Consider the following 20,731-nt stretch of genomic DNA (forward strand, 5'->3'; position numbering starts at 1 on the left):
GACGTCCAGCCTGGCCGCCGGTAGCTCAGGAATCAGCCCCCGTGGTCCCCTCAGGCTCTGCTAAGGCCTGTTTGGGGCCTGGAGGTGGCCGGCTCCCAACAGCGCCATGTGTGCTGGAAAAGAACGCGTGTCCTGCAGCTGTGCCGGCCGCGCTCTATTTATGGCCCAGAGATTACACTGAAAAATCTCCCGTGTCCGTGCCCAGCTGTTTGTTTTTCCGTCATCCGGTGGTCCGTCAGGGGTGCCGGGGGAGCAGGCCTGGCCTGCCTCTGTGCCGCGTCCCTGCATTTCCCCAGCACCTTGGCTTGGTCGGCGCCGAGGCTGTGCTGGGGCACCGGTCAGCTCCGGGTCGGCAGAGCTTCCCGTGATGGACGCCCAGCGTGGTGTCCTGACCATCTCTCTCTGTCACATCCGGACCTTCAGCCCCATCTGGGCGTGAATATGGCGATGCCAGCCTTCTTTTTGTCACTCTTGGCTGCTGTATCTTTTTCCACTTGTTAAAAGTTTTCAGCCTCTGTGTCCTTACATCTTACATGTGTTTCCTGTAAGTCACTCTTTCTTTTTTCCATCTGATCTTTGTTTTTTAATTGGAACATTTCACCCATTTTCATTTATAAGGACTATGAATCCGTTCTGATTTATTTTCACATCTTATTTATGTTTCTGTTCATGCTCTCCTTTCCCTCTTTTTTATCTTTTCCTCGCCGGAGTAGTTAATACTAGCTTACTGCTCGTCTTACAAGGCAGTGACTTCGTTTCTCTAGGTACAGAGTCAGCATCTTCACCCTCGAACTCAGAACCTTCAAGCCCTTCACCGCCGGCCCCCTCCCGTTTCACGTTGTGGTCCCGAGAGTCTTTAAAGAGGAGGTAAAACAATATTCTTCTCACCGACGTGTGGGAAGGGCGCGTGCGTGGACGTACCCAGGTCGGCACCACGTTCCTTTCCCTTCGTTCCGTCCTGCACTTCAGACCTTCCATTTGGGAGCGTGTCGCTTCCTGCCCGAGCCCAGTTCTCCCAGGAGGGGTCGACAAGCTGACCGAGGGGCAGGCGCCGTGGAGCTGGGGACGTGGGGGGAGCTCACTGCTCTCAGGAGGCTCCGCTCGGCTCCACCGTGTCCCTGGCGGCTGCCTTTCCCTCCGCTTCCCGGGTGGCTGGGGAGGGCGGCATGCCCGTCCTGACAGCGGAGAAAAGAGCGCATGTTGAGCGGCACCTCGTCTGTGTGTGTCTGCGGCCGTGGCCTGGCAGGTGGGGATACCTGCCCTGGGACCAGCCGGCCCGGCTGCTTCGGGGATGGGCGATGGTGGCACCCGGCGCTGAGTGCCGCCGTGCCGGGGAGGATGCCAGAGGCGTCCGTGCAAGCCAGCAGCCCTTTCCGCTGGCGTGAGCCATGAGCTGCTACAGGTGACAGCCAGGACGTGGGGCCTGCGCTCCATCCTGCCCTCCACACAGAGGCGAGGCAAACTGGGGAAAACTGAACCTGCCCAGAGGAGTGAACCCGGGGGAAACCTTCCCCAGGTGAAGCCTGGCATCCCCAGGAGACACGTGAACCCTCGAATCTCTCCGTCCGCAGGGCCGGCGCTGGGTCTCGCTTCCCCCGCGGCTGTTCTTTGCCACCGTAGGCGGGCATCACAGCCCAGCAGCTCTGCCGCGAAACCAAATCCCGGAGCCAGGACGTCCTAGGGCTGGGAGGAGGGGGTCAGCCTCTGTCCCTGGGCGCCGACAGGGCCGAGTCTGAATGGAACGTGGGCCGAGGCGTCCCGCGGCCCCTCCCGGGGCAGGGGCTCCCCTGGGGCCTGTCCTCCCGCTTCCTGCTGTCCCCCCACCCCATGCCCGTGCTGTCGCTGCCCCAGCCCGTGGCCGTGCCGGCCCTCAGGGCCGCCTGCTGTTCCTCTCCTTCCTCTCCGTGCGCCTCCCAGCTCTCCCCTCGTCTCTCAGGACTGAGCCAAGTCTGCACGCAGTCCCTCAGGATTACGTTGGCCCCGTGGTGATCACAGAGCTCGTCGCCCAGTGTCCCCAGGCTGCCACACGGACCTGGTACGGCTGACTCATGAGGGCTCCACCTCTTCTCGGTATGGTCACCGCCCCGTGCAAGGTCACCGCCCTGTGCAAGGTCACTGCCCCGTGCAAGGTCATGGAGCACCGAACAGCTGCCTCGTCAGCTGGGGCCTTAGGAAACACAGGAGACATGGGGCATCCGCGATGTGACGGAAGGGGACGCGGGACATCCCCTATGTGGCTGACGGGACATGGGACGTCCCGAGGTGTGACCGAGGGGACGCGAGATGTCCCTGATGTGACCGAGGGGTCGCGGGACGTCCCGAGGTGTGACCCAGGGGACACGGGAGGTCGCTGATGTGACCGAGGGGTCGCGGGACGTCCCGAGGTGTGACCCAGGGGACGCGGGAGGTCACTGATGTGACCGAGGGGTCACGGGACGTGCCGAGGTGTGACCCAGGGGACGCGGGAGGTTGCTAATGTGACCGAGGGGTCGCGGGACATCCCGAGGTGTGACCCAGGGGACGCGGGAGGTCCCTGATGTGACCGAGGGGTCGCAGAACGTCCCGAGGTGTGACCTAGGGGACGCAGGAGGTCGCTGATGTGACCGAGGGGTCGCGGGAGGTCCCGAGGTGTGACCGAGGGGGTCGCGGGACGTCCCGAGGTGTGATCGAGGGGTCGCGGGAGGTCCCTGATGTGACCGAGGGGTTGCTGGAGGTCTCGAGGTGTGACCGAGGCGGGTGCCTGCCGTCTCCTGCTGTGTCGCGGGTGGAGAAGCAGTCTGGGTCGTAGGCTGTAGGGGTGACGTCCACTCACAACGTTAGCATCAGTGCACGGCGTGACTCCTGAAGGCCGTGTGCTGCGCCTCGGCTGCAGGCCGGTGGCGGGGCCCCTGGCACTTGTGGGCGTGGAGCTGTGCTGTGTGTGCCTGGTCGGGGCAGCTGGGATGGGGGCACCCCGCCGTGAGCAGACCGCCACCGCGCCCTGTTCTTGGCTGTGCGGGCCTGGCTGCCCGCTCCAACCCCCTGGATGTAACCACCCCTGGCCGGGCAGTGCTGCCTGTGAGCCCCCTCTCCTGCGTTTGCCTTCCATCTGCTTTTCCGCGTGTGTCTCTGGATGCCCAGGGGCCGTGGGCTCCGTGTGTCTGTAGTGCCCTGTGTGCTCTGAGTTTCCCAGACCTCGCTGGCAGGCGTACCCCTCGCCGTCCCCTCTCTGGAACACCTGGTCACTCCCCATCCTCCACCGGTCCCGTGGCCTGAGGCCTTGGGTGCTCCTCCCTTGCTCCAGCGCTTCCCACCAGGACCCTGGGCTCTTCCTGTTGCGTCACGGTGTGTCCTCGTGTCCCCAGCCGCAGGGAACCCGGGGTGTGTCCTCGTGTCCCCAGCCGCAGGGAACCCGGGGGTGCGTCCTCGTGTCCCCAGCCGCAGGGAACCCGGGGGTGCGTCCTCGTGTCCCCAGGGAATCCGGGGTGTGTCCTCGTGTCCCCAGGGAACCTGGGGTGTGTCTAGGAGGCGGGCCGTGCTTCCCCGTCCCTGCCCGTCAGGGACGCCCGGATGCGTGAGTCTCCGTGGGCATTACGGGCCGTGATTCGGGGCAGCTCTTTCTGGCACCCAGGAGGCCTTCCCGGGTCAGTGCAGAGGGACACTGCACATCATGCAGGGGGACAGTGTCCCACAGTCCAGGGACAGCACGCCTCACCGAGTGCGGCCACCCTCCGGGCCTCCCCAGACCTGCCCAGTCCCAGCGCATCCACTCCCGGCAGGTGCTTCCTGAGTGGTTCCACTGGCTGGTTCCGTCTACTCAGGGGTGTTGGCGAACGCAGCCCTCCTCTGCGTGCGTGGTGCACGCTTCTGACCTGTGACTGCACTGAGCTCACAGGTCACCCCGCCGGCCACCAGGCAGACATCCTGACGCTGCCGTCTGGAAGGCGCGGTGTGCGCTCCAGGATGGCTCCCGGCTGCTCCCTGTGCCAGGACGCCGAGCCCTCGGGGCTGCGGTGCTTTCTGAGGGCCATGCTCGGCCACGGCGCTTGCCTCACATCCCATCCACAGGGAAGGACGGTGTGGGGACAGGCGGTTCCAGGCGCGAGATGCAAACGAGGGGACAGCCCGCCTGTGCCGACCTTGACCTCCCGGGAGGCAGGAGGGCAGGTTCTCTCAGCAGCTGTCCTTGTCCTGAGGGGTCATGCCCGAGGCAGGATCGGGCGAAGCAGGGCTGTGTGTGTGGCGCTCCGCCACGGGCCGCATCACCTCCCGTGTCTGCAGTCAGTCCGGCGATGGTCTGGGCGTTCTGTCCACAGTCGGGTTCGCTGGGCTCGGGGCAGCCGCTCTGGTCCAGCCCGCGCCTGCTCAGTGCGCACCGGCGGGCAGCAGGTGCTCTCACCGCTCTCTCTCTCAGGTGCAGACGAGGAAGGAGCAGCCCCTGCCACCCGCCGCCAGCCTGAGTATCCCCACGTTCTACTTCCCCCGAGGCCGCCCGCAGGACACCGTCAACGTAGACGCCAGCATCGCCAAGATCGAGAGGACTTTCGCCCAGTTCCCGCACGAGAGGGCCACCATGGGGGACATGGGCAGAGTGGCCAAGGTGGGTGTCCGCGCACGGAGCCGTGGCCCGCGGCCCCCCTGTGTCGTGGCCACGCGTGAGCTCACCTCGCCTGCGTCCCGCTTACTTCGGTCCTTAGCGACCTGAGGCACAGAGGGGTTCGTGCTACGCTTTGTCCTCGGGCGTGTCTGTGTGCCGTCCTCCCAGGTGTGGGCAGCTTGGAGGGACCCTGCCCAGGGGCTCTGTGTCTCTGCTGTGCAGGGTGGTGGTGTTCTGGGCGGACGCATGTGGACCCATAGTCCACATGGAGCAACACCGTGTGTGGGGTTTTAAACTTAACCCAGGTGTTCTCACGCCGTGCGCATCCCTGATCAATATCGGTGTTTCCTTCCAACAGTGTGTGTCAGGGTCCCGCGTGTGGACGCCCAGTAAGTTTGGTTGCTGCACCCTCTGTTGTGGGAACACACCACGGTGTATTCGTCCATCCCCGATGGCTGGCTGTCTGCCTGTGGCGAGGGACCTGGGTTCCACGTGGTCCCTCTGGTGTCTCACCCTGGGGGCGGGCTTGCTGGACAGAGGACAGTCCTCACCCTCACCTCCATGAGATGCCCCAGGTTGCCTAGCAGAGTTGTGCCCCCGTGGGAGGTTCCCGCGCACCCAGCCCCCCAGCTCTCTGTGTCGTTGGCAGCTGCGCGCAGGCATTTCCTGGGTGTTTGAGTTTGTACCTCCTGGTCCCCCGTGGGTCAGGCTGCTTTTACAAAGTGCTTCTGAATTCATCGTTAGGTTTCTTCAGTGGGTTGCTTGTGCCTCTCCTTTGCCCCTGGTGCTGCTGGGGTGAGTTCTCTTTTTTCATTCTCCCTCTCCGCCTGTAAAATTTCTAAGTCCTGGTGGCTGATCCTCTGTCCGTTATGTGCATTCTGAAAAGTTCTCCTGTTCTGTTTGCTGAATAAATTCATGTGCTCCCTTTTGCTTTCAGTTTTCAGCAGTTGCCTTCTCTTCTTTTTCTAACAGCTTTTTTTGAGATGTAATTCACATGCCACACAATTCACCCATTTAAAGTATACAACTCAGTAGTTTTTAGTGTATTCACAGAGTTGTGCAACCATCACTACAGTTAATTCTTATCACCGCAGAAAGAAACCTTATACCCTTTGGCTGTCATCCCCCCATCCCCTTCCCCCCATCCCCTTCCCCCCATCCCTAGGGAGCCACTAATCTACCTTCTGTCTCTGTGGATTTGCCTGTTCTGGACGTTTCCTCTAAGTGGAATCACACACTGTGTGTCCTTTGTCTGGCTTCTCTCACTGAGCATCATGTGTTCAAGGTTCGTCCACGCTGTAGCCCGTGCTTCACTCCTTTTTGATAAATTTATTTATTTTTGGCCGTGTTAGGTATTCGTTGCTGCACGCGGGCTTTCTCTACTTGCGGCGAGCGGGGACTACTCTTCCTTGCGGCTTCTGTTGTTGCAGAGCACAGGCCCTAGGTTTGCAGGCTCAGTAGTTGTGGCACACTGGCTTCGTTGCTCCGCGGCATGTGGGATCTTCCCGGACCAGGGCTCGAACCCACGTCTCCTGCACTGGCAGACGGATTCTTAACCACTGCGCCACCAGGGAAGTCCCTTCACTCCTTTTAATATTCCTTTACATATTTATCCATTCATCCTTTCGTGGACACTTGGGTTGTTCCACCTTTTGGCTCTTGTGAGTGGTGCTGCTGTGAACATTCAGGTGCTACAAGTTTTTGTGTAGACGGACATGTTTGCGTTTCTCTTGGGTAGATACTTAGGAGTGAATTGCTGGGTTGGACGGTAACACTATTTAACTGTCTGAGGAACTAGGAGACTGTTTTCTGAAGCAGCGGCCCCGCTTTACTTTCCCACCCACCAGCGCCGTGTGTGGGCCCCCGTGTATTCACATCCTCGCCAGCACTTGTGGCCTTTTTGATTGTAGACCATCCTATCCTAGTGTGTGTGAAGCGGTGCCTCCTTGTGGTTTGGAGTTGCATTTCCTTCATGATTAATGTTAAGCCTCTGTTCATGTGCTTATTGGCTATTTCTATGTCTTCTTTGGAAAAACGTCTCTTCAGATCCTTTGACTATTTTTTCAGTTGAGGTATTTGTCATTTTATTGTTGAATTGTAAGAGTTCTTTATACGGTCTAGATAGAATCCCTTATCGGGTATATATAGTGTGCAAATATTTTCTCCCATTATCTGGGTGATTTTTTTCACTTTTTTTTCCACTTTTTTAATATTAAAGTAAAGTTGTTTTACATTGTTGCGTTAATTTTTGCTGTACAGCAGAGTGATTCAGTTATACAGGTACACACATTCTTTTGTATATTCTTTTTCATTATGCTTTATTACAGGATATTGAATATAGTTCCCTGTGTTATACAGTAAGACCTTGTTGTTTATCCATTCTATATATATTGGGTTGGCCAAAAAGTGACTTCGGTTTTGGGTTTTGTACTTATTTATTTATTTCTAGCTTTATTGAGATTATTGACATACAACATTGTGTAAGCTTTATTGAGTTTATTGACGTACAACATTGTGTAAGTGTAAGGTGTACAGCATAGTGATTCGATAGATGTATTTATTGCAAAATGATTACCACAGTAATGTTAGTTAGCACATCCATAACCTCACATACTTACAACTTATTTTTAATTGGGGTAGAGTTGTTTTACAGTGTTCTGTTAGTGTCTACCGTACACTGAAATGGAGTTCCCTGTGCTATACAGCAGGTTCTTATTAGTCATCTGTCTTATACAGCTTAGTGTATATATGTTAATCCCAATCTCCCAGTTCATCTCACGCCTGCTTCCCCACCGTGGTGTCCATATGTTTGTTCTCTACATCTGTGTCTCTTATTTCTGCCTTACAAACCAGTTTATCTGTACCGTTTTTCTAGATTCCACAAATATGCCTTAATATACGATATTTGTTTTTCTTTTTCTGACTTCGGTCTTTATGACAGTCTCTAGGTCCATCCCTGTCTCTACAAATGACCCATTTTCGTTCCTTTTTATGGCTGAGTAATATTCCATTGTATATATATGTGCCTTCGGTTTTTAAGTAAAAAATAAAAGACACATTTTTCATTTTCACCAAGAACTTTATTGAACAACGTAGTCACCCTTTTGCTCCACTACCATTTGCCATTTTTCGGGCAACTTCATAATTCCATCTTCCCAAAACCTTTTGTTTTATTTATTTATTTATTTTTGTGTGTGTGGTATGCGGGCCTCTCACTGTTGTGGCCTTTCCCGTTGCGGAGCACAGGCTCCGGACGCGCAGTCTCAGCAGCCATGGCTCACGGGCCCAGCCGCTCCGTGGCATGTGGGGTCTTCCCGGACCGGGGCACGAACCCGTGTCCCCTGCATCGGCAGGCGGACTCTCAACCACTGCACCACCAGGGAAGCCCCCTTTTATGTTTTTGAGCAAAGAACTGTTCCAGGTGCCTTTTACTGTCTTCCAGGGAATTGAAATTGTTTCCATTAAGAGAATTTTGTGAAGGCCTAAATAAATGTAAATCCAAAGGTGTGATGTCTGGTGAATACGGTGGATGAATCAGAACTTCTCAGCCAAGCTCTAACAGTTTCTGCCTGGTCATCAAAGAAACATGCGGTCTTGTGTTATCCTGATGGAAGATTATGCGTTTTCTGTTGACTGATTCTGGACGCTTTTCATCGAGTGCCACTTTCAGTTGGTCTCATTGGGAGCAGCACTTGTTGGAATTAATCGTTTGGTTTTCCAGAAGGAGCTCACAATAGAGGACTCCCTTCCAACCCCACCATATACACAGCATCACCTTCTTTGGATGAAGACCGGCCTTTGGTGTGGTTGGTGGTGGTTCATTTCGCTTGCTCCACAATCTCTTCCGTTCCACATTATTGTACAGTATCCACTTTTCATCACCCTTCACAATTTGTTTTAAAAATGGAACGTTTTCATGATGTTTCAATGGAGAGTCTCATGCAGCAATATGGTCAAGAAGGTTTTTTTCGCTTAAGTGGAACCCAAACATCAAAGCGGTTCACATCACCAAGCTGGTGCACATGATTTCCAGCACTTGATCTGGATATTGTGAGTATGTCGGCTGTCTCCCGCGTGGTGTAACATTGACTGTTCTCAGTTAACGTCTGGATTTGATTGTTACCAACTTCAACTGGTCTACCCTAGCGTGGAGCATCGTCCGGCGAGAAATCTCCAGCACGACACTTCGCAGACCACTATTGACACGTTCGATCAGTCATGGCACCTTCTCCATACACTGCACAAATCGTTTTTTTGCGTTTCGGTTGCATTTTTACCTTTCTTGGAATAATAAAGCATAATATACTGAAAATGTTGCTTTTTTTCTCCCATCTTCAATATTAAAATGGCTACACAAAAATTTAACCAATTTTGATAAGTCTTTTTTTAAATGCATGCTGGTATGACAGCTGCCACATACAGTCTAACAAAATTGTTTTGAATGAAGTTAAAGACATCTAAGTGCTACTAGAGCCATCTTACAAAGAAAAACCAAATAAACCTTTTGGCCAACCTGATACTAGTTTGCGTCTGCTAATCCCAAGCTCTCAATCCATCCCTCCCCCACCCCTCTTCCCCTTGGCAACCAAAGTCTGTTCTCTATGTCTGTGAGTCTGTTTCTGTTTTGTAAATAAGTTCATTTGTATCATTTTTGAGAGTCCACATATATTTACGTTATCATATGATACTTGTTTTTCTCTGTCTGACATACTTCACTTAGTATGATCATCTCCAGGTCCATGCATGTTGCTGCAAATGGCATTATTTCATTCTTTTTTTATGGCTGAGTAATGTTCCAGTGTATATATGTACCACATCTTCTTTATCCATTCCTCTGTCTCTGGACATTTAGGTTGCTTCCATGTCTTGGCTGTTGCGAATAGTGCTGCTGTGAATATAGGGATGCATATATCTTTTTGAATTGTAGTTTTCTCCAGATATATGCCCAGGAGTGGGGTTGCTGGAACATATGGTAACTCTATTTTTAGTTTTCTGAGGAACCTCCACACTGTTTTCCGTAGTGGCTGCACCAGCTTTACGTTCCCACCAACAGTGTAGGAGGTTTCCCTTTTCTCCACACCTTCTCCAGCACTTTGTTATTTGTAGGCTTTTTAATGATGGCTCTTCTGACCAGTGTGAGGTGGTATCTCATTGTAGTTTTGATTTGTATTTCTCTGATAACTAGCGATGTTCAGCATCTTTTCATGTGCCTGTTGGCCATCTGTCTTCTTTGGAGAAATGTCGATTTACGTTCTCCGCCCATTTTTTGATTGGGTGTTTTTTGTTGTTGAGTAGCTGAGCTGGCTGGATATTTTGGAAATCAGTTCCCTGTCGGTTGCATCCTCTGCAAACATTTTCTCCCCTTCCATAGGTTGTCTTCGTTTTGTTCATGGTTTCCTTTGCTGTGCAAAAATAAGCTTGTAAAGTGTGATTAGGTCCCATTTGTTTTTGTTTTTATTTCTGTTGCCTCGGGAGACTGATCTAAGAAAACATTGGTACGGTTTATGTCAGAGAATGTTTTGCCTATGTCTCTTCTGGGAGTTTTATGGTGTCATGTCTTGTATTTAAGTCTTTGAGCCATTTTTAGTTTATTTTTGTGTATGGTGTGAGGGTGTGTTCTAACTTCGTTGATTTACGTGCATCTGTCCAACTTTCCCACCACCAGTTGAAGAAAGTGTTTTATTTCCATTGTATATTCTTGCCACCTTTGTCGAAGATTAATTGACCGTAGGTGCGTGGGTTTATTTCTGGGCTCTCTATTCTGTTCCACTGATCTACATGTCTGTTTGTGTGCCAGTACCACAGTATTTTGATTACTGTAGCTTTGTAGTATTTTGTCAAGTCTGGGAGGGTTATGACTCCTGCTTTGTTTTTTTCCCTCAGGATTGCTTTGGCAATTCTGGGTCTTTCATGGTTCCATATCAATTTTAGGATTATTTGTTCTAGTTCTGTGAAAAATGTCATGGGTAATTTGATAGGAACTGCATTAAATCTGTAGATTGCTTTGGGCAGTATGGCCATTTTAACAATACTCATTTTTCCAGTCCAGGAGCATGAGATATCTTTCCATTTCTTTGAATCATCTTTAACTTCCTCTGTTAATGTTTTGTAGTTCTCAGCATGTAAGTCTTTCACCTCCTTGGTCAGGTTTATTCCTTAGTTTTTGGGGGGGGGTTTGGTGTTTTTTTGTTTTTTTTTACATTCACTTTCTGCTCTTTCATTTTTAGTGTAAAGAAATGCATCCGATTTCTGTATGTTAAAGTGTAAAGAAATGCAACTGATTTCTGTATGTTAATCTTGTATCCTGGTACCTTGCTGAATTCGTTTATCAGTTCTAGTAGTTTTTGTGTGGCGTCTTTAGGGTTTTCTATATATAGTATCATGTCATCTGCACATAGTGACAAGTTTACCTCTTCCCTTCCAATTTGGATACCTGTTTCTCTTTCTTGTCTGATTGCTGTGGCTAAGACTTCCAATACTATGTTGAATAGAAGTGGTGAGAGGGGGCATCCTTGTTCCAGATTTTAGCAGGAAGGCTTTTAACTTTTCCCCGTTGAGTGTATATCGGCTGTGGGTTTGTCATAAATAACTTCTATTATGTTTATAGATATGTTTCCTCTATACCCATTCTGGTAGGAGTTTTTATCATGAATGGATGTTGAATTTTGTCAAGTGCTTTTTCTGAATCTATTGAGATGATCATTTGGTTTTTGTCTTTTCTTTTGTTGATGTGGTGTTTCACATTGATTTGTATATGTTGAACCATCTTTGTGAACTTGGGATGAGCTCCACTGGGTCATGTTGTATGATCTTTTTTATGTGTTGTTGGATTCAGTTTGCTAGTATTTTGTTGAGAATTTTTACATCTATGTTCATCAAAGATATTAGCCTGTAATTTTCTTTTTTGGTAGTGTCTGGTTTTGGTATTGGGTCGATGGTGGCTTCATAGAATGTCTTTGGGGTATTCCCTCCTCTTCAGTCTTTTGAAAGAGTTTGAGAAGGATTGGTAAAAGTTCTTTGTATGTTTGGTAGAATTTGCCTGTGAAGCCATCTGGTCCTGGACTTTTGTTTGTATGGAGTTTTTTTTATTACAGATTCTATTTCACTTCCAGTTTTCAGGCTTTCAAAGTATCTTATTTCTTGTGATTCAATTTTGGTGGGTTTTATGTTTCTAGAAAGTTGTCCATCTCTTCTAAGTTGTCGAATGTGTTGGCATATAGTTGTTCATAGTATTCTGTTACGGTTTTTTGTATTTCTGTGGTATTGGTTGATATTTCTCCTTTTTCATTTCTTATTTTGTTTGAGTCTTCTCTCTTTTTTTGGTGAGCCTGGCCAGAGGTTTGTCAATTTTTGTTGGGTTTGTTACCCTTTCAAAGAACAAGCTTTTGGTCTTATTGATTTTTTCCTAGGTTTTTTTTTTGTGTGTGTGTGGTACATGGGCCTCTCACTGTTGTGGCCTCTCCCGTTGCGGAGCACAGGCTCCGGACGCGCAGGCTCAGCGGCCATGGCTCGCGGGCGCAGCCGCTCAGCGGCATGTGGGATCCTCCTGGACCGGGGCACAAACCCGTGTCCCCTGCATCGGCAGGCCAACCCCCATCCTCTCCCTGGGTCTGACCTCTGAAGCCCAAGCTTCAGCACCCAGCCCCCGCCCGCCCCAGTGGACGGGTGTCTCAGTCTGGGGAGCACAGGGCAGCAGTGAGCACCGTATGTGCAGGTCACTGTCTGTGTTGCCTTTTGCAGACCTGCTGTTGTGCTCTCTCTGAGGCCCTGAAGCTCCTTCTTTGTCCACGCTGATCTCCCTGCCAGCGAGGGCACTGTCCAGGGTGCAGGAACCTTTCCTCTTCCACAGCTCCCTCCCTGGGGCCCAGGTCCTGTCCCCATTCCTTTCTCTCTCTCTCTTTTTCTCTTCTTCTTTGTTTTGCCCTGCCTGGTTCCATGGAGATTTTCTTGCCCTTTCTGAAGTCTGAGGTCTTCTGCCAGCGTGCAGTAGGTGTTCGGTGAGAGCTGTTCCACACGCAGGTGGATTTTTCATGTATTTGTGGGAGGACGTGAGTTCCACGTCCTTCTCGTCCTTCTCCTCCTCCACCGTGATCTCTTTCCTCCACATTTTCCTCTTTGAGTTTTAATTTCCTTTAACGTTACTGCTTTATTAAGGGTTTTACTTTCTGGGGTCGATTTTGGTTATTTATGTTTTTTTCTAAAACAATCCTTGGCATGATTATAAATGTATTATTCTAAAGCTTTTCCTTATCTTCTTGTATGATTCTTTTACAATTTTTGTTTTCTTTTGGAGTATAGTTGATATACAATGTTGTGTTAGTTTCAGGTGTACAACAAAGTGATTCACTTATACATATACCTATTTGTTTTTCAGAATTTTTTTCCCACTTAGGTTATTACACAATATTCAGTAGAGTTCCCTGTGCTATACAGTATGTCCTTGTTGATTATCTGTCTTGTATGTAGTAGGGTGTATAGGTTAACTCCAAACCCCTAATTTATCCCTCCCCGTTGCCTTTCCCCTTTGGTAGCCATAAGTTTGTTTTCTAAGTCTGTGAGTCTGTTTCTGTTTTGTTAATAAGTTCATTTGTATCATTTTTTAGATTCCACATATAAGTGATATCATATGGTATTTGTCTTTCTCTGTCTCACTTACTTCACTTAGTATGATCATTTCTAGGTCCATCCATGTTGCTGCAAATGGCATTATTTCATTCTCTTTGATGGCTGAGTCATATTCCATTGTACGTATGTACCACATCTTTATCCGTTCACCTGTTGATGGATGTTTAGGTTGCTTCCATATCTTGGCTATTGTAAATAGTGCTGTAATGAACATTGGGGTGCGTTTATCTTTTCAAATTGTGGTTTTCTTTGGATATATGCCCTGGAGTGGGTTGGCTGGATCACATGGCAACTCTGTTTTTAGGTTTCTGAGGAACCTCCACACTGTTCTCCACAGTGGCTGCACCAACTTTCATTCCCACTGGTAGTGTAGGAGGGTTCCCTTTCCTCCACACCCTCTCCAGCATTTATTGTTTGTACATTTTTTAACAATTGCCATTCTGACCAGTGTGAGGTGATACCTCGTTGTAGTTTTGATTTACATTTCTCTGATAGTTATCGATGTTGAGCATCTTTTCATGTGCTTTTTGTCCATTTGTATGTCTTCTACGGAGAAGTGTCTATTTAGGTCTTCTGCCCAGTTTTCAATTGCGTTGTTTTCTTTCATACTGAGCTGCATGAGCTGTTTGTATATTTTGGAGATAAATCCTTTGTCAGTTGCTTCGTTTGCAAATGTTTTCTCCCACTCTGTGTGTTGTCTTTTTGTTTTGTTTTGATGGTTTCCTTTGCTATGCAAGAGCTTGTAAGTTTAATTAGGTCCCATTTGTTTATTTTTGTTTTTATTTTCATTACTCTGGGAGCTAGGTCCAAAAAGATACTGCTGTGATTTATGCCAGAGTGGCTGTCTTTGTTTTCCTCTAAGAGTTTTATAATATCCGGTCTTACATTTAGGTCTTTAATCCATTTTGAGCTTTTTTTGTGTATGGTATTACACAGTGTTCTAATTTATTTCTTTTACATGTAGCTGTCCAGCTTTCCCAGCACCACTTATTGAAGAGACTGTCTTTTCTCCATTGTATATTCTTGCCTCCTTTGTCATAGGTTAATTGACCATAGGTGCATGGGTTTGTCTCTGGGCTTTCTATTCTGTTCCATTGAATCGTGTGTCTGTTTTTATGCCAGGACCATACTGTTATGATTACTGTAGCTTTGTAGTGTAGTCCAAAGCCAGGGAGCCTGATTCCTCCAGCTCTGTTTTTCTTTCTCAAGATTGCTTTGGTTATTTGGGGGTCTTTGTGTTTCCATATAAATTTAAAAATTTTTTCTTCTAGTTCTACGAAAAATGCCATTGGTAAATTGATAGGGTTTGCATTGAATCTGTAGATTGCCTTGGGTAGTATATTCATTTTGGCAGCATCGATTCTTTCAATCCAAGAACATCAAATCTGAACATTTGACCCTTTGTCTTTGTAGGGTTATTTATCTCTGATTCCTTTTGACTAGTCATGCTAGAGGTTAATTTATATTTTTTCAGATAAGAATCTGTCAGCTTCATTGAATAATTTTTTGTTCATCTCCTTCATGAACCTCTGCTTTCATTTTTGTTACTTTCTTACATTTTTTCTATTGTCACTTTTTTCCAGCTTCTTGAACAGTTATTTTTCAGTCAGCTTTATTGAGATATAATTGACACAGAGTTAGACTCCCCAGTTCTAAGTATACAGTTTGACGGAATTTGATAAATGTTCACCCCTGTGGATCCACATCACCGGCAAGGTAGGGAACACTAATTCCCAGGGACGTCCCTTGGACTCCTTGATCAGTGGGTTGGGCCAGAGGGAGTGGCTTGGGCATCTGCCCACCCCTTTGGTGGTGCCGTGTACAGGGATCATGGGTGCAGGACCCTGCTTTTGCTCCTGGCACCGCAGAAGTGACAGTTAGGTTCTGACTTTCTTGTGTCTTGTTCATAATTTGCCCCAGCTGCACGTGTGTGCAGTTATTTTTAGTCCCTTGTAGTTTATTTTATCTGTTGCTGGAGGAGACATTTGTCCATGTGCAAGCCCTGCAGCAAAGGGTCCCAGGTCCTGGCCTACCTCACCCTCACTCCCTGGCCCTATGGTGCTGTTGTTTTGCCTCTTCTAGAATTTCACATGAATGGGATCATGTGGTGGGTTGTCTTGGGTTTTTCTGGCCTCTTTCACCCAGCCTAATCGTCAATGTTTGTCCTTAGCATTTACTGCTGAGTAGCATTCTGTGCACGCATGTCCCTTGGTGTATCTGTTTACTGGTGGATGAAAGGTTGTTCCCAGTTTTGTCTCATGAATAAAGCTGTTGTGTATGTCTGTACACAGGATTTGTGCAACACCTTTGCAAGTTCTCTGAGGTAAGAAATGCTACAGAGTTGAATTGCTTGGTCATCTGGTGACTATATCTTTAATTTTATAAGAAACTGTAAAACTGTCTTCCAGTGTGACTGTCCGTTATGTGTGTCCAGCCAGCAGTGTGTGAGACGCCAGTTGCTCTGTAAGCTGTCAGCACTTGGTGTTGACGCTTTTTAACTTTAGCCGAGCTGGTGCCTGTGCAGAGGTCACTTACTGTGGCTTCGTGTCTCATTTCCCTAATGATTATGTTCAATCCCTGGTTATGTGTTTGTTTCTCATCAGCATCTTTTTCTTTTTTTGGCAGCTCTCTTGAGGTATAACTGATGTGAGGTAAACAGTAGATGTTTACTGTGTACCATTTAGTGAGCTTTGATGTGTGTGAATCCCCATGAAGCTAGGCAGACAATTGAGATGAGAAGCATTTCCAGCATCCCCCAAACTTGGCTTCTTTCCAGTCCATCCTGGCCCAGCCCCAGGCCCCCACTGGTCTACTTTCTGTCACTGTGGAGTGGAGTTTCCTAGAACTTCATGTAAACAGAATCACAGAGTAGGTACTTATTTTTTTTAATTGTGGTAAAATTCACATAAAAATCTATCGGCATGTTAGCCATTCTAAAATCTAAAATTTAGAGCCCCTTATTACATACACAGTGTTGCATGACCCTTACCACTGTCTAGTTCCAGAACACTCTCATCACCCCAAAAGAAGCTCTGGGCCCCTTGGCAGTCACGGCCTTCCCCCTCCCCCAGCCCCTGACACCACTCATCTGCTTCTTGTCTCGGTGGATTTGCCTATTCTAAATATTTCATATTGATGGAGCCATACACTAATTGTCCTGTGTCTGACTTCCTTCCTTTACTTGGCATCATGTCCTCAAGGTCCATCCGTGTGGTAGCCTGTGTCAGAGCTTCACTCCTTTTCATGGCTGGGTCATATTCCATTAGGTGCTTGGACCCCATTCTGCTTATTCCACCATCCATAGATGGGCGTTTGGTGGTTTTCACCTTTTGGCTGCTGTGAGCAGTGCTACTGTGAACTTTTGAGTATGAGTGTTTGTGTGAGGTCCCGTTTTCAGTTCTTTTGGCTATGGGGAGGGGGTGGGCAGTGGTGTGTGTGTGTGTGTACACATACCTAGGAGTGGAATTGCTGGGTCATATGGTAATTCTGTGTTTGACTTACCGAGGGACAACCCAGCTGATTTCCACGGCAGCTGCGCCGTCTTGCATCCCCAGCAGCACGTGTGGGTTCCCGTCGCTCCACATCCTCAGCACGCTTGCTTTTCTCTCTCTTTAATTGTAGCCATTTGTCTTGGTTCAGGCTGATGTACCAAATCCTGCAGACCGGGTGGCTTATAAACAACAGAAGTTTACTCCTCATAGTTCTGGAGGCTGGACGTCTGAGATCAAGGTGTCAGCAGGGCTGGTTCTGGTGAGGGCTGTCCTCTGGGGTACAGAAGTTTCTCGCTGTGCCCTCGCATGGAGGAAGCGGTGAGGGAGCTCTCTGGAGTCCCTTTGCTAAGGACACTAATCCCGTTCATAGGGCACCACCCTCATGACCTCCTCACCTCCCAAAGCCTCCACCTCCTGACACCATCACCTCGGGGATTAAGTTTCAACATAAGAACTTTGCACGGGCCGTGGGGGGCGGACACAAACATTCAGACCACAGCTCTATCCTCTTGGGTATATGGAGATAACTTGTAATTTGCACATTTCTAATGACTGACAGTACTGGGTGAGCATCTTTTAAATGTGCCCATTTATCATTGAATGTCTTCTTTGATGACACGCCTGTTCAGATGATTTGCCCATTTAAAAATCTGGCGTTTTCTTACTATTGAGTTATATGTGCTTTGCATGCATTCTGGATACAAGCCCTCGTCAGAGGTGCTGTGTAGCAGACGTTTTCTCCCCATGTTCACTTGTCTTTCTGATGTCGTAACAGTCTTTGGAATTGCAAACGTTTTGCATTTTGATTGTGTCCAGTTTTCAGATTTTTTCCCTACTTGGTTTATGCATTTGTATCCTTGATGGGAAGTGTTGGCAAATCCAAGGCCAGTAGGATTTTTCTCTTGTGTTTTCTTCTCAAGGCCGATTCGGGTGCCTCTTCGCTTCAGGTCTCTGCTCCACTCTGAGCTGGGTACTGGCACACGTGGGGTAGGAGGGAAGGTGCATCTGTGCACACGGAGTCCAGTGGCCCCAGACCCGCTCGTTGGGCACCTCGTCCTCCTGCTGACTTGCCTCGGCACCTCCTTCCGACAGGAATCGCTGCACGTGAGTCTGTCCTGGACGCTCTTGGGTGTCGGTGACGGGTTGTCTGTCACAGCAGGACAGCACTGGCCCCGCTGCTGTAGCTTCACTGCTGTGTTCATTTCAGGCAGTGCTGATTTTCCTGCTTCTCTCTGATTCTCAAGTGCTGAGACTGTTCTGGTGTCTCTGCATTCCCACATGAACTTCAGAATCACCTTTCCCACGTCTGCGAAAGAAGCCTGCTGGGATTCGGGTTGTGATCGTTTGAGTGTGTGGGTGAATTTGGGGACAATCCACGCCTTTCCAACATCGCGTCTGCTGGGTTATGACCCCGACATTTCTCAGACTTTAAGTCATCCTTAATTTCTCTCAGTACCGTTTTGTCATGTTCATCTTTCATCAAATGTATGAATACTTGGGCACAAGCCCGTGTTTCATATCTGATGATCCTGTCAGTAGCCTTATTTTACTTCAGTTTATGGCTGTTCCTGGAAGGGTACAGAACTACCGTTGGTTTTCTGTGTGTTGACTTTGGACGAAACATACTCATCAGGTCAGTTTCTCCAGGTTCCTTAGGAGTTTCTAATAGAGGATCAGGTGCTCTACAGATCAAGAGAGTGTCCCCGTTTCCTCTGTAATCTGCGTGTCTTGTATCCTCTTTCTTGCCTTGTTCACTGTGCTGGCTGGGCCTCCGTGAGGACGTTGACTCGGGGTGTGGGAGCAGCATAGCCCTCAACCCCCGGCCTCAGGGCGTGTCGCTCCCCGCAGACGCAGCGTGGGAGCTGCAGCTGCTCCTGTGTCCTGTATCAGGTTGAGGAACCTAGTTTGCTGAGAGCCCTTTTACTGTGTAAAATCTTGAAGGCGTGTTGAAATTTGCCCAGTGCTTTTCTGCACGTATTGAGTGCTCCTGTGGTTTTTCTTCTTCCCTCAAGCTGTCTTGCGTCTTTGGATGAATCCCATTTCATCATAAATCCTGTCTCTTCCTCCTTACGTGCTTTTGGATTCTGATTGCTTGTGTCTTGTTAGGGTGTAAATCCCGGCTCAGGAGAAACTCCCATCTGGAGATGCCTTGTCTAGTGAGTTCTCTGGCTCGGTAGCAGGGTGGCCTGGCCTCACGGACTTGGTTGGGCTATTGCCCTCTTTTCTGGAGCCGCGTGTTTGGAAGTGGGCTGGTGTTCTACGTTAAACGTTGGCAGAATTCACAGTGCGGCGTCGGGGCTGGACATCCTCTCCCTGGGAAGGTTGTGGACGCTGCACTTGATGGGGTCGTCCCCGTCTTTCAAGTGTGTGCCCGGCTCCCATGACTTGGGGAGCTTATCGGCGCACGTCGCTGATGAGATTCCGCACGTTTAGGGCCGGTACTGACCTCCCTCTGCCCCTTGCGATGTTGGCACTGGTGTTCTCTGTCTTTACCCTCAGTCAGCTGGGCCCCGAGCTCTTTATCCTCCTGGCCTTTCCTGAGAACTTAGCTTTTGGTTTCGCTGACGTTTTTGTACTGATGTCCTATCGCATCGATTTCCCGTCCTCATTGTTTCCTCGCTTCTGCTCACAGTAGGGCTAAGTGGTCTCCTTGCGGTTTCTTACGAGGCAGCTTTGTCCACTCAGCCTTTCTGCTTTGCTCACGCAAGCACTCAGTGCTGTGGACTTCCTTCCGGTGCTGCTTGACCGACATCCCACACGCTGTTGATGTGTTGGTTTTGGGGTTTGTTCGTGTTTTTTTTTTTTCCTTCTCATTCAGTGCAAACTACATTTGTGTTTGTCTTGTAACTTCTCCTTTGGCCGATGTATTGTTTAGAATTTCGTTGTTTTGATTTTCAACTCCTGCAGCTTGTTTAGACATGTTTTGGTTACTGATTTCCAGTTTCGTTCTGTCGTGGGCAGGGGTGCTCTGGTCTCAGGGCTTCCAGATGTACTGAGACGTGTTTTCTGGGCTGAGGGTGGTCGTCTTGGTAGACGTGCACTTGAAGGTCCTCCAGCCCTTGAGTGTCGGTTTGCTCCCTGGGTTCCGAGCGTGTCCAGGTCCCGGCGTTTCGGCAGCTTCTGCCTGTTCCGTCGCTTACGGGAGAGGGTGCTGCTCCTGATGCTGAGTGGCTGCTGGGTCTCCCCGGGGAGCTGTGGGCTGGGGGCCGTGGCCTTTGTGCCTCTGTGGGCGGCTGTGTCGTGTGAGGACCTCTTGTCCCCAGATCAGCTCCATCCTCACACCCCGTCTTCTCTCCCGTCATCGCGACACGACTCTTGTTCTTGCTGAGACATGTTTCTCGGGAGCCTGCGCGCCCGCGATCAGTGGACCCGCTTCTCTGAACACAGAGAGGGGCAAACGGCTGATCCGTGAGAAGGACAGTCTCCGCTTCCTTTCCCTGCGCACGGAGGCCTCTGTCAGCACACGCGTGGGCTTTGATCTGGGCATCCTGCAGTCCGTCCAGTTCTGAGCCCTTCGGCCTGGAGTTAGCACGGGGGTTGCTGAACCCACAGGGCCGCCCTCATTGCACACGCCAGGCCCGACTCCGAGGCTGTCACCTGTGTGTCCATCTGACCGGCTCTGGATTCCGGGGGTTCCCACAGCCCCCCCTTGAGTTCCGCAGTTTGCTCAGCAGCCCACAGGACTCAGGGAAACACCAGTTCACTATAAAGGGATCCTTATAAAGGGTATGATGAGGGGTGCAGGTGAGCGGCCTGGTGAAGAGGCGTCGCGGTGGGGCGTCGGGGGTCCCCAGTGCAGCAGTCTGTCCTGGTGGAGTTGGGGTGCACCTCTGTCCTGGTGCGGTGGATTCGTTCCCTAACTTAGAAGGCCCCCGCACCCGCTCCCTTAGGGGGTGTTTCAGAGGCTTCATCCCGTGCGCATGATCGAGGCTTCCCTCCGCCTCTGCCCTCGCCCTCTGCAGAGAATGCCGGGGGCTGACAGTTCTGGCTCAGGAACCATGGCGTGAGCTCTGTAAGGACAGCCCCACCCACGACCAAA

The 20,731-nt window shown here is 49.8% G+C and overlaps 1 protein-coding gene across 4 annotated transcripts in view; it reads left to right on the forward strand.

The window, feature by feature from the left end:
- Nucleotides 1-20,731, forward strand: part of LOC308608454 (serine/threonine-protein phosphatase 2A regulatory subunit B'' subunit beta-like) — a 56,783-nt gene that overhangs the window by 17,639 nt on the left and 18,413 nt on the right. For 2 of the 4 annotated variants that reach the window (XM_081221560.1, XM_081221562.1), the window contains exon 2: nucleotides 4,394-4,579. The exons of 1 other annotated variant lie outside the window; for it this stretch is intronic. In XM_081221560.1, the coding sequence (XP_081077686.1) occupies nucleotides 4,394-4,579 (186 nt within the window). Of the gene's footprint in view, nucleotides 1-4,393; nucleotides 4,580-16,840; nucleotides 16,931-20,731 lie in introns of all 4 variants that reach the window. One more of the 4 variants, XM_081221559.1, reaches the window with a different exon arrangement.

This window comes from Mesoplodon bidens (assembly GCF_964165515.1).
Source record: "Mesoplodon bidens genome assembly, chromosome: X".
Taxonomy (NCBI): Eukaryota; Metazoa; Chordata; class Mammalia; order Artiodactyla; family Ziphiidae; genus Mesoplodon; species Mesoplodon bidens.